The sequence below is a fragment of the Pristis pectinata genome, chromosome 3 (genome assembly GCF_009764475.1).
Source record: "Pristis pectinata isolate sPriPec2 chromosome 3, sPriPec2.1.pri, whole genome shotgun sequence".
NCBI classification, from domain to species: domain Eukaryota; kingdom Metazoa; phylum Chordata; class Chondrichthyes; order Rhinopristiformes; family Pristidae; genus Pristis; species Pristis pectinata.
In genome coordinates this window covers 135922659-135936676 of record NC_067407.1, presented here as the reverse complement: position 1 = coordinate 135936676, position 14018 = coordinate 135922659, and the positions used below count along the sequence as shown (strand labels likewise).

General features: G+C 50.6%; 2 protein-coding genes across 2 annotated transcripts in view; one reads left to right on the top strand and one right to left on the bottom strand.

Moving 5' to 3' along the window:
• LOC127568883 (keratinocyte-associated protein 3) overlaps nucleotides 1–14018 on the top strand; it is a 440350-nt gene that overhangs the window by 11625 nt on the left and 414707 nt on the right. The window lies entirely within an intron of this gene.
• The window catches only part of arfgef3 (ARFGEF family member 3), a 107236-nt gene that overhangs the window by 56321 nt on the left and 36897 nt on the right, over nucleotides 1–14018 (bottom strand). Inside the window, 4 exon segments of the mRNA XM_052011274.1 lie at nucleotides 1278–1385; nucleotides 3807–3972; nucleotides 5172–5338; nucleotides 9108–10030. Of these exon segments, the coding sequence (XP_051867234.1) occupies nucleotides 1278–1385; nucleotides 3807–3972; nucleotides 5172–5338; nucleotides 9108–10030 (1364 nt within the window).

The following is a 14018-nucleotide window of genomic DNA, read 5'->3' as shown; positions in this document are numbered from 1 at the left end:
CAAGGTGGAAATTCAGTGTCAAAACAAGATCAGTTTGCGATTAATCAGTGTTAAGCCTAGTGATGAAAAGGCATTGAGCTGAAACGTTGAGTCTGCTTCTCTCCTAATTTGCTACCTGATCTGCTGAGTGTTTCCAGCATTTGTTCCGAGGTTTGCCTGTCAATATTTCCTCTCTAACGTTAAGCAAAGCATTCTCTTCCCATGCTGTGAGATACAACTCACCAGCCATTCAGGGTTTCACAATGAACACTGCCTCACCTGACAGGATTCACTGATCAGAAGCAGAAATCCTGCCCGATGTTCCCCTTCCCCTTCACCCGCCGCACACCTCCTCAGGACCCAAAGGTGCCGGGACACAACTGTAACACCAATGGAATCACAGACTGACATGTTACAGAATGAGGCCATTTGGCCCTTTGTATGTGTTCCATCCCTATGAAGGAGCTGTGCAATGAGCCCCCAATCCCTCAACTCTTTCCCACCCCCCCAAATATTTTCCATTCAAACCACTGATCAACTTCCCTTTGAGAAGTTCCTTTTGTGCAAGCTTCCACTGCTCTCCCAGGCCATTAAGTAAAGAAACATCTCCTCACCCCCTTCTGGTTTCTCTCCAATTACCTCAGTTCTGTGCCCTGTGGTAACCGATCCTCCTGCCTCTGGTGAGAGCCTTTCCCTACTTAATGCATTAAACCCTTCATGGTTTGGATTCCTCTATTGTATCCCCCTATTACCTCAGTCATAGTGTTGTTCAGCACAGAAACAGGCCCTACAGTCCACCATGCCCATGCCACCCATCGTACACCAATGGCATTTACCCAGATTTGGTCCCAAGCCTTCTATGCCTTCAAGTGCTTTGTAAATGCCATGAGGGTGTCTGCCTCCAAAACCCCCTCAGGCAGACCTCCTCTACTCCAACTACTCCCTGAAAAATTTCCCCTCACATCCCCTTGAAACCTCCTATCTCTCTTCTTAAACCTAAAGAGAACAATTCGGCACCTCAAGACTCACCAGAAGTGAAGCTCTCTAACAAACCTGCAACAAATGGTGGCTCACATCTGGAAGTTCCCTGACCTGAAAGCAAATCTGGCAAACTCCGTGGCTGACAAGCCTTGAAGTTGAAATCTGAGTGTGTGTGACGGAGAGTGAGAGACCCAAGTGAGCCTCTGCACTAATTGTCGTTGGGGGGGAAATAATGGTCGGAAGTTTGCCGGCAATATGACTAGGCCTCGAAGAAGCCAGCACGGTAATAAGCTCGACTCATAACTCCAAGACTTTACCTGCAGTTACTGAATCAGGGGTGTTCTTTTCCTGAGCCAGAGGAGATTGTCCTGATGCAGTGCTGACCATCTGTCCACCCACGGCGCTACTTCCCAATCCATCCATATCTGTGAACAAAACACAACCAATGTACAGAATTTCTATAGCACCGTTAATCCAGAACACACTCTTACACCAATGAAATGGAAGCTGTGTAGGACCTAATGTAGATCTCTGTGCAAACAGTGGATTTTTATAGCAAAGGACCTTTACTCAGCAAACAGAGTCTGTTCAAACAATGCACTGGAGCAAACAGTCTACAGAGCCTACTTAAAAAGTCACCACAAACTGAAAAACTACAGCAACATCTTGTGATAAAGGCAGGGTGGTGGCTCCAGCAGGATCCCATGAGGGGAAGGTAGTTACATAACCCAGGTTGTGGGCATGGAGTCAAGCTCTATCATTCTCAGTAGTTGGGGTGTAGGCAGGATTCACAGGGGAATTATTCTAAACCAGGAATACTGGTGCAGTTCCGTCTAGCTCATTCAACATGGACAAACACCTTCTCTCTCAATCCTCCAGATGAGCCTCATAGAGGATTGAGTACCCAGACATTGAACTAGATAGGCTGAAATTAGGAGGGGTGACCCAAGGCATCAGTCAATGCGGTCGTTCTTCAAAGTGGGGGGGGGGGGGGGAGCCAGGTGGGGAGGATGAGGGCTGACGATCTAGATCAAGGCTGCAGAAGGCAGGTAAATCAGAATTGGGTAGATTTCAGGGAGAACAGTGTACAGGAGGTGAGAGGAGCCGACCAGTTGAGTAACGACATCGGGACCTTGAGTTTACTGTTTAGGGCTACGTCATGTACCCTCTTCTGCTGTCACACCTGATCACTGTGACAGGCTACGGAGTCTTGGATACTGCAGGAATTTTGTCCAATTACACTGATGCATTTCTACAACTATCTTACGTATAATTTGCCAAAAATAAACGCCCCTCTTGTGACAATGTTTCAACCCATGTTCATATCAATAATTAACAATGACCATGCTTAATGAGAACTAAGCTACGGAGGCTACAGAGAGTGGTGGGGCTCAGCCAGTTCCATCACGGGTACAGCTCTCCCCAGCACTGAGGATGCCTACAAGAGTCCCTGATGATGGATGCCAGGAAGGCGACATCCATCATCAGGGACCCCAACCATCCGGGCCATGCCCTCTTCTCAATGCTGCCATCAGGCAGGAGGTACAGGAGTCTGAAGACCCACACCTCAAGGTTCAACTACAGCTTCTTCCCCACTGCCGTAAGGTTCTTGAGCCCACCTGAAAAACCCTCACACTACCTCGGACTATATTTCTTTTTCTTTCCCTCAACTTGCACTAGTGTCCTTATGTATAATTTATGTTAATTTAAGTTTATGTTAACATATGTGTGTCATGTCTGTAATGTACTGTGCTGCTGCTGCAAAGAGCTAATCTTCATGGCATTTATACCCTATGTGTGTATACCAATGACAATAAATGTGAACTTGAACTTGAACTTTCCTTGTGAGGTGATCCCAGCTATGTAGTAATTGCAGGGAATGACCATTAGGTGTGGCTGTATTTGTTGCACATCTCTTCATTGTCCAAAACTCCAGAGTAAAGTATCGGTATTGGTTTATTATTGTCACTTGTACCGAGGTACAGTGAAAAACTTGTCTTGCGTACCGATCGTACAGGTCAATTCATTACACAGTGCATTGAGGTAAAAGTAATGGTAGATCTGCAGAGAACAGCTTGCAACGAGTCGCCACGCTCTGGCACCATCAGTGGGAGATCCACTCATGTTCCTCGTAATGTGGAGCGCGATTCTATCCTACTTTTTGGGACCACCCACACAAATCAATGATTTGCCTTTGTGTGGCGCCTTCAATGTAAAGCTTCCCAAGACGCATCACAAAAGCATCATCGAAGAAAACTGCACACTGACACAAACAGAAATATTGGGACAAGTGACCAAGGAGAGAAGGGCTTGGGGAACGAATTTCAGAACTTAGATCAGAGGCAGCTGGATGCATGTCCGCCACTGGTGCAGTAATGGAAATCTTGAACATGCAGCAGTCCGCTTCCAAAAATCCCACACCCCAAAGACGTGGATTAATTTGCTGCTGTAAATTAATCCTTGTGTAGGTGAGGAGCAGGAGACTTGTGGGGGGGGGGGGGGGTGCTGATGGGAATATGAGGGAACATTATGGGGAAATGTGGGGCAATGGAATTTAAGAGTCATTTAGACAGATACATGAACAGGTAGGGAATAGACCACGTGCAGGCAGAGGTGCTGTTTAAATTGGCGTCATGGTCAGCACAGACACCGTGGGCTGAAGGGCCAGTTCCTGTGCTGTACTGATCTGCTCTAATGGGAGTTCTCTGAGAACCAGGATACAGTAGATGGGCTGAATGGCCTCCTATTCTGCGATAATGGGAAAAGAAGTGTAAATTTATAAATTTATTCCCTGTGCACCCTTTTCCCTCTCCGCTAAACCCAAAAATCAGCAGGTGGAGACTCACCAGTTAACATGACAATGAAAGGCAGGGAATGCTCCTGTGCTGTTCCCCAATATCCGGCCTCTCCAAGCAAGTTCCTGTCCAGCACCTGATGGTACAGCTCTTCAATCCACGCCTGCGACAGCACCATCAACACCCGGCTGCTTTGGACCTGCCTCACAAACTCTTTCTGTGGAGACACAACCAAACACCTCATCACTATGGTTGAACATTCAGGAGCAGGCCACCCTGCACACTGGGCCAGTGTCACCCTGTGTGGAATGAACAGGCTCCTCCTGTTCCTGGGCCTGACGTCAAACTAAGTCGGAAGGAGTGCAAAGAAGATTTACAAGGATGTTGCCAGGACTTGAGGGCCTGAGTTATAGGGAGAGGTTGGACAGGCTGGGACTTTATTCCTTGGAACACAGGAGACCTTATAGACGTGTCTAAAATCATCAGTGGCATAGGTAGGGTGAATGTACCTGAAACATCGACAATTCCTTTCCTCCCACAGATGCTGCTCGACCCGCTGAGTTCCTCCAGCAGGTTGTTTGTTGGTGGTGAACCTTTAGCTCTATAAAACTTTTGGTTCAGCCACAGTTGGAGTATTGTATGTAGTTCTGGTTGCCCCATTACAGAAAGGATGTGGAGGCTTTGAAGAGAGTGCATAAGACAATGTTGCTCGGATTAGAGAGTTTTAGCTAAACGAAGAGGTTGGACAAACTTGGATTGTTTTCTCTGGAGTTTCGGAGGCTGAGGGGGGATCCGATAGAAGTTTATAAAACTATGAGACTTATAGATAGGGTAGATAGTCAGAGTCCTTTCCGCAGAGTGGAAATGTCAAATACTAGAGGGCGTAGATTTAAGGTGAGAGGGTGAAACTTTAAAGGAGATTTATGAGGCAAGTTTTTTTTTTTACACGGAGAGTGGTGGGTGCCTGGAACAGGCTGCCAGGGGAAGTGGAAGGAACAGATGTTGAAGAGGCATCTAGACAGGCACACGAAGAGGCAGGGAACGGACCATGCGAAGGCAGATGGGATTAGTTTGGATTGGCATCACGGTCGGCACAGACATGGTGGGCCGAAGGGCCTGTTCCTGTGCTGTACTGTTCTGCGTTCTATACCCTGAGGGTTATGGAGGCTGAATCATTGAAGCATCCAGAGGAGGGATTGTTGGATTTCTGGGTGTTAAGGGATAATGCAGGAAAGTTTCCCTAAGGTAGAAGATCAGCCATTATCGCGATGAATGGTGGGACAGGTTCAAGGGGCCGAGTGGCCTCCTCCAGCTCCTATTTTTTATGTTGATGTGTGGGATCTGCCATTCATGGAAGGGGTTACCAGGCTGGAAGGGCTGAATGGCATGCAGTTGCCCGGTTTCAGGCCTCCTTACCAGTGAGACAGGGACGGGAGCCGGCTTCCTCCGGTAGTAGTCACAGGCGTTCAGCTTCAGGCTCAGAGACAGGGCATGGAAGGCGACCAGATACAGGCCGTCCGCGTTCATCAGCGTCTGGCAGCCGGTGTTCTCGCCAGCATCCAGCCCGGGCGAGCGCAAAAGCTCTGAAAGACACAGCACGCATGGGGGGGCTCACCAAGGGCGCCAACGACGACAGGCAGGGCAACAGCCAACCTCCCGAGACGCAATCCTGTTTCTTCTGACCCAGGGGTGGAGCCGACAATTGGGAGACACAAGAGAAACTACAGATGGTGGAAGTCTGGAGGAACTCAACAGGTCAGCAGTGTCTGTGGAGGGAAATGGTCAGTCGACGTTTTGGGTCGAGACCCTTCATCAGGTCTCACCAGGAGGTGAGGACCTCACCTTCACCTTCACCTTCACGAGCCAACGGTTGAAGATTACATTTACATTTCCACACAGTATCTCTAGACACCCCACCCCAACCACCCAGCTTCATCTGCCCATCATCCCCCCTCCCCACCTGGTTCCATGTCACCTGCCCACCCTTCTCTCTCACCTCATATACTGGCCATCTCCCCCTACACCCTCAGACCTGATGCAGGCTCGCGACCCGATACATCACCCATTCCTTTCCCTCCACAGATGCTGCCTGACCCTCTTGAATTTCAGACCTGATGGATGAGGGGAGATCTCATTGAAACCTACCAGATACAGAAAGCCCTGGATAGAGTGGACCACACGTTTCCATCAGTAGGAGAGTCTAGGATCCGAGGGCACAGTCTCAGAATAAAGGGACGTCCCTTTAGAACTGAGACGAGGAGGAATTTCTTCAGCCAGAGGGTGGTGAATCTGTGGAATTCGCTGCCACAGGGGGCTGCGGAGGCCAAGTCATTGGGAGTGTTTAAGGCGGAGATTGATAGGTTCTAGATTGGTGAGGGGGTTAAGGGTTACAGGGAGATGATGGAAGAACGGGGTTGAAAAAAAAATCAGCCATGATTGAATGGCGGAGCAGACATGATGGGCCGAATGGCCTAATTCTGCTCCTATGTCTTAGAAGTCTGTCATCTCCAGGAGTTTGTTTCTTTGCTCCAGGATCCAGCATCTGCAGTCTCTTGTGTCCCCAACTACCTCCTTTGACGAATATAATACATATCGTGCTTTAATGCATTTGTGAAGACAGGACAGTCATGGGTAGAGAGTGTAAAACCGAAGGTGTGATTGTGCAAGGCAGGGCAGGCTGTAACAGGTCCCGTCTCCCCTCAGGGAGCGTGAATACGTCAGCATGTTGGAGCACTGTCACCTCCCCTCTACACCCTCAGTCCTGGTGCAGGGACTCAGCTTGAAACGTCGACCATCCCTTTTCCCCCCACAGATGCTGCCTGACCCGCTGAGATCTTCCTGCAGGTTGTCTGCATTTCTAAATACCTCATGATGACTTCAGGTGGAATTCTATCGGCACACGTTCACACTAATCCTATTATTTTTATTCTCCCGGGTGCGCTGGTTTCGTCGCAAAGACGTGCGGGTTGGGTTAATCAGCCCAATAAGTGGATGAGGTATAAAATCGGGGAAGGGTTGATGGGAATGTGAGGAGAATAACAAAAGGATTAGTATAAATGGGTGGATGATGGGTTAGCATTGACTAGGTGGGCAGAAGGGCCTGTATCCGTGCTGTATCTATGACCTTATGACATTCCCACCAAGTCCCCCCAGATTCTACCACTCACCTGCGCACTCGGGGCAATTCACAGCGACCAATTAACCCACCAACCCGCACGTCTTTGGGATGTGGGAGGAAACCGGAGCACCCGGAGGAGACCCACGCAGACACGGGGAGAACGTGCCAACTCCACGCAGACAGGTCGGGATCGAACCTGGGACGCTGGAGCTGTGAGGCAGAGGCTCTACCTGCTGCGCCCCTGCGCTGCCCTTCCCGGCAGTGCCACGGGGATCTGCTACATCCACCCGAGGAAGCAGACGGGGCTTCGGTTCTATCAGATGACACTAAAATTGGCGGTATAGTGGTCAGTGAAGAAGGTTATCTAAGATTAGAATAGGATCTTGATGAACTGGGACAGGGCCAAGGGATGCGAGGTGGTGCATTTTGGTAAGACAAACCAGCACAGCACTTGTACAGTAAATGGTAGGGACCTGGGGAGCATTGCAGAACAGAAAGACCCAGGGATACAGGTATATAGTTCTTCGAAAGTGGCAACACAGGTAGACAGGGTGGTGAAGAAGGCATTTAGCATGCTTGCCTTCATCGGTCAGGATATTGAGTACAGGAGTTGGGATGTCAATTTACAGCTGTACAAGATGTGGTAAGGCCATATTTAGAGTACTGCCTGCAGTTCTGGTCGCCCTGCTATAGGAAGTATGTCATCAAAAAAGATTTATGAAGATATTACCGGGACTGGGGGGGGGTTTGGGTTATAAGGAAAAGCTGGATAGGCTGGGACTTTTTTCCCTTGGAGCATAGGAGGCTGAGGGGTGAATATAAAATCATGAGGGGCATAGATAAGGTAAATAGCCAATGTTTTTTTCCCCAGGGTAGGGCAACCCAAAACTAGAGGGCATAGGTTTAAGGTGAGAGGGGAAAGATTTAAAAAGTATCTGAGGGCCAACCTTTTCACACAGAGGGTGATGGGTACTTGGATGAAAAACACAACGATGCTGGAGGAACTCAGCAGGCCAGGCAGCATCCGTGGAGAAAAGCAGGCGGTCAACGTTTCGGGTCAGGACTGAAGATAGGAAAAGGGGAAGCCCGATATATAGGAGGGAAAAGCAGAGCAGTGATAGGTGGACAAAAGAGGGGAGGCGGGGTGGGCACAGGGTGGTGATAGGTAGATGCAGGTAAGAGATACTAATAGGCAGGTGCGGGGGAGGAGGGGAGAGCAGATCCACCGGGGGGGGGGGGGGGGGTCAAGGTAAGGAGAGAGAGGGAAAAAAAGTTAGAAAAAAGAAATAGGCTAGGAAAGTGAAGAACAGATGAGGCATCATTGGGGGTGGGTGTGTGAAGGAGGGGGGTGATGTGGGGATTACTTAAAGTGGGAGAATTCAGTGCTCGTGCAGTTAGGTTGCAAAGTTCCAAGATGGAAAACGAGGTGCTGTTCCTCCGGCTTGTCCAAGACCTTTCTTCCCTTTCCTCTCTCTTTTTTTCTACCCCCATTTTTTCTCTTTACCCATGACCCATCCCCTGGTGGACCTGCTCTCCCCTCCTCCCCCGCACCTGCCTATATCTTACCTGCATCTACCTATCACCACCCTGTGCCCACCCCGCCTCCCCTCTTTTGTCCACCTATCAAGTGCGCTGCTTTTCCCTCCTATATATTGGGCTTCCCCTTTTCAGTCCTGACCCGAAACGTTGACCGCCTGCTTTTCTCCACGGATGCTGCCTGGCCTGCTGAGTTCCTCCAGCATCATCGTGTTTTTCGTCTAGATTCCAGCATCTGCAGTCCTTTGTTTCTCCGGTGGGTATGTGGAACAGGCTGCCAGAGGAAGTGGTAGAGGCAGGTACAATGACAACGTTGAAAAGGCACTTGGTCAGGGACATAGATTGGAAAGGCTTAGAGGGATATGGTCCAAATACAGACTAGCTCAGGTAGTCAACTTGGTCAGCACGGACAAGTTGGGCTGAAGGGCTGTATTACTCTATGACTCTCTGTCTCATCCAAAAGTCAGCAATGCCACACTCTGGCTCTCCCTCAGTAGTTCACTGAAGTATTGAGCTTGGTGTTGGAAGGTCTTGTAGGTCAGGGCGACGCTCTGTGTACCACACAGCTGGAATGGGCGCTACCTGAATGCAGCGCCTCACGCTCTGTTCTACATTGCAACAGCGACTGCAACATCGCTGGGGATGTCGGGGAGGGTGCCATGGAAGTCTGGGGATGGGGGTCAGGGAGGGAGCCGTACCTGACTGCAGACCCGAGCAGAAGACAGAGGCGAAGCTCTGCAGGGAGGAGTCCACCTCCTCCGCGGTCTGGAGGGACAAGAGGCGAGGGAGGATGGTGACCAGCGACTGCACGAAGATGCGGGCGCTGTGCTGGTCGGCCTCCTGGTTCTTCAGGACCTTCAGGGTGAGGGTGGCCCCGCGCAGCGAGCGGTGGGCGGGGCAGTCCCCGGTGACCGGCTCCTCGTCCGCCAGCGAACAGTTGTCGGAGCCGATCTCCGACACATCCGACCTGCCTGAGTCCTTCTCGGCTGCCATCGAGTACTGGTCGCACGAGTCGAACTCGGTCCTGGAGACGTCCTGCTCGTCGACACTGAAGTTGCTCTCGCTGTAGCGGGAACCCGGCGGCTTGCTCGCCCTGGGGTCGACTGACAGGAAGTCGGCATAGGCGGGCGCGTTGTTGCCGCGGTGGGCGGCCTCTGGTTGGTCTCCCGGCTCCGAACCCAGCACCTTGCACAGGGTCTCCCCCAGGTCCAGGCCGGGAGGCAGCTCCCCTGGGACCCTCTGCGGCTGCTGGCCCTCCTCGGGGCTGGTCCGGCCCATCCCGCTGTCCTCCAGGGTGGTGCGGCCGGTGTCCGTGGTGACGCTGATGCTGACGTCGGGGCTCCTCTCAGCGCCGGCGTCCCAGTGGGGCTGCTCGGCTGACAGCACACGGCGCTGCCAGCGGAAGTCGGCCTCGCTGATCTCCATCGACTCGCGAGCGGACTCACCGCCGCCCTTCAGCTCTTCGGCGTGCCGCAGCAGGTGGCGCACCTGGTCCTCGGCCAGACCCCGGCCCTGGCTAAGCTGGTCCAGGCCCCCCAGCAGCGCGCAGACGCAGGAGACGGCGGCGTAGCAGGCCTCGATCCCGCCCTTGGCGCAGGCCTCCGTCATCCCGTCCATGATGCTGTGGGAGGGAGGAAGGAGACACGTGCGTGGTGAGGATTAGCACCGCACTCCCCCAACCTTATGGTCAGGTCAAGGTCAGCTTGTCAGGTCAAGGTCGGGTCATCAGGTCAAGGTCAGCTCGGCAGGACAGGGTCAGCTTGTCAGGTCAAGATCAGGTCATCGGGTCAAGGACAACTCAGCAGGATAAGGTTGGGTCATCAGGTCAAGGTAAGCATGTCAGGTCATCAGGTCAAGGTCAGGTCCAGTCGAATCAGGTCAAGGTCAAGCCACCAGGTCAGGTCCAGTCCGGTCAAGGTCATCAGGTCATGTCAAGTCGGGTCAGGTCAAGTTATGGCCAGGCAGGTCAAGGTCAGGTCAAGCCAGGTCAGGTCAAGGTTGAGTTTATTGTCATATGCACAAGTACAGTGAGGTACCAGGTACAATGAAGAACCTGCTTGCAGCGGCGTCACAGGCACGTAGGTTCAGACACACAGAATGTAAGTTATACATAAATTATACAAGACTGTGAAGGGAGAGAGAAAAAACACTGTGCAAAAACAAGACAGTGCAAAAAAAATGATCCACTCAGTTGACAAGTCCCTGGCAGTGCAAGAGGTGGTCTGTCGTGTTTCTTTGCTGAGGTAGGGTTAGGGTTGTGCCGGTTGGTTCAAGAACCTGACGGCTCTAGGAAAGTAACTGTTCCTGAACCTGGTGGTGTGGGACTTCAGGCTTCTGTCCCTCCTGCCCGATGTTAGCAGCGAGAAGAGGGCATGACCCAGGTGGTGGGGATCCTTGATGAAAGATGCTGCCTTCTTGAGCCAGCACCTCCTGCAGATGCTGTCACTGGTGGGGGGGGCTGTGTCCATGATGGACCAGGCTGTGTCCACCACTCTCTGCAGCCTCTTGTGTTCCTGTGCATTGGAGTTGCCATAGCAGGGCATCACTGACAATGGACCTCCCACATTCAGGAGCAACACCAGCAAACAATGTTGTCAAACCCACACAGCATAGGTACTCAGGGAGTCAATCAGCATCTGGTGCAGACCATTGTTTCAGAGTCATAGAGTCATACAGCACAGAAACAGGCCCTTTGGCCCGGCTGGTCTATGCCGACCAAAATGCCCATCTAAACTAGTCCCATTTGCCTGCATTTGGCCCACATCCCTCTAAACTGTTCCTATCCATGTACACGTCCAAATGTCTTAAATGTTGCTATTGTACCCGCCTCAACCACTTCCTCTGGCAGCTCATCCCATATACCCACCAGCCTCTGTGTGGAAAAAGTCTCTTTCAAATCTCTCAGCTTAAACCTAAGCCCTCTAGTTTTTGGTTCTTTTTCCCTGGGTAAAAGACCATACGTATTCACCCTATCTATGTCTCCATGATGTCATACACCTCTATAAGGTCACCCCTCAGTCTCCTCCATTCCAAGGAATAAAGTCCCAGCCTGCCCAACCTCTCCCTATAACTCAGGCCCTCAAGTCCTGGCAACGTTCTCGTAAATCTTCTCTCTGCGCTCCTTCCAGCTTGCTGACATCTTTCCTACAACAGGGTGGCCAGATCTGTATGCAATACTCAGGTGTGTTCTCCCCAACTGCAACATGCAACACATCTTCCCAACTTCTACACTCTGTTCCCTGACTGATGAAGGCCGGCATGCCAAAGGCACTCCTCACCACCCGGTCTACCTGTGACGCCACTTTCAGCGAACGACGTACCTGCATCAGGACCTGACCTGAAACCTCGACTTACACCTTTTGCCTCTGCAGATGCTGCCTGACATGCTGAATCTTCTAGTGTTCTGTTTACTGCTTCAGGTTCCAGCATCGGCAGTCTCTAGTGCCCCATGACAGATGTGTATATAACCAGAGGGCAGAGGTTTAAGGTGAGGAGTAAGAGATTTAGCAAGGATATAAGGAAGGATTTTTTCACCCAGAGGGTGAAAAATACCAGTACCAATACCAGAGGGCATTCATTGAAGGTGAGAGGGGGTAGGTTCAGAACAGGCGTGAGGGATACATGTTTTACTGAGAGAGTGGTGGATGACTGGAATGCGTTGCCTGATAGGGTGGTGGAGGCAAATTCATTGGGGGCTTTTAAGAAGGGCTTGGATGGGCACATGAATGAGAGGAAAATGGAGAGATATGGGCATTCTGTAGGTAGGAGGGATTAGCTATGTCGGCACAACATTGTCGGCTGAAGGACCTGTTCTGTGCTGTACTGTTCTATGTTCTAAGTGGTTGCAGTTTGGAACTTGCTGCATGAGGTGGTAGAGGCAAGTATGGCTGTGTCCTCAGCCCCCTGCTCTGCTCCCTATACCCTCATGACTGTGTGGCCAGACTCTGCTCTAACTCCATCTACGTTTGCCAATGATACCACCGTAGTCGGCCGTATCTCAAATAATGATGAGTCGGAGTACAGGAAGGAGATAGAGAGCTTAGTGACATGGTGTCATGACAACAACCTCTCCCTCAATGTCAGCAAAACTAAAGAGCTGGTCATTGACTTCGGAAGGGGGCAGTGTACATGCACCTGTCTACATCAATGGTGCTGAGGTCAAGGGGGTTGAGAGCTTCAAGTTCCTAGGAGTGAACCACGTAGATGCCATGGCCAAGAAAGCTCACCAGCACCTCTACTTCCTCAGGAGGATAAAGAAATTTGGCATGTCCCCTTTGACACTCACCAACTTTTATCAATGCACCATAGCAAGCATCTTATCTAGATGCATCACAGCTTGGTATGGCAACTGCTTTGCCCATGACTTCAAGAAACAGCAGAGAGTTGTGTACGCAGCCCAGCACATCACGGAAACCAGCCTCCCCTCCAGGGACTCTATCTACACCTCTCGCTGCCTTGGTGAAGCAGCCAGCATAATCAAAGACCTCACCCACCAGGGACATTCTCTCTTCTCTCCTCTTCCATCGGGCAGAAGATACAAAAGCCTGAAAGCACGTACCACCAGGCTCAAGGACAGCTTCTATCCCGCTGTTATAAGATTATTGAACAGCTCCCTGGTACAATAAGGACTCTTGACCTCACAATCTACCTCGTTATGACCTTGCACCTTATTGTCTGCCTGCACTGCACTTCCTCTGTAACTGTGACACTTTATTCTGCATTCTGTATTGTTTACCCTGTACTACCTCAATGCACTGTGTAATGAATTGATCTGTATGAACGGTATGCAAGACAAGTTTTTCACTGTACTTTGGTATACCTGACAATAATAAACCAATTCCAATTCCAAAACATTTAAGAAGTATCTATGAATAGCCAAGACAGAAAGCCAATGGACCAAGTACCGGTAAATGGGGTGAGTATAGATAGTATTTGATGGTCAGCACAGACGTGGTGGGCCGAAGGGCCTGTTTCTATGCTGTACGAATCGATGCCTCTACAACAAGAGCTACAGAGATGTGCAGAAGAAGAGGGAGACGTCAGCACTTTCTAAATAGATTGGATCTGTGCAGATGAAGCACTGTTGAGTCCAGGTTAACGAAGCCACTAACACCCAGTGGTCAGGAACAAGCTCTGCATGACAAAAAGACTACCCTTGTTTTCCCAGGGTAGGGGAGTCCAAAACTAGAGGACAAAGGCCAAAGGTGGGCAAACGGGACTGGCTCAGAGAGGCAACAGGTCAAAGGGCCGCCTCCATGCTGTTACCTCGATGACTATGTCAAGATGTTTCCACCAGTGGGAGAACCTTGAACGAGAGGACGTAGTTATGAGACTAGGGGGGGCAGTCATTTTAATTGTGAGTTGCATAGGAACCTCTCACAGAGGGCAGTGAATCTCTGGAATTCCCTTCCCTGGACGGCTGTGGAGACAGTATTTGAGGAGGAGGTAGATACATTTTTGAAAGATCAGGGAACTGAGGGCAATGGACAGAGAAGAAGAGACGGAGAAAGATTCAACTGAAAATTTCATGATCCTAACGGATAAATTTTTATTTGGCAAAGGGTGCTAAGGATCATGGAGGAAGGTGGATAAGATGGAGTTGAGAGACA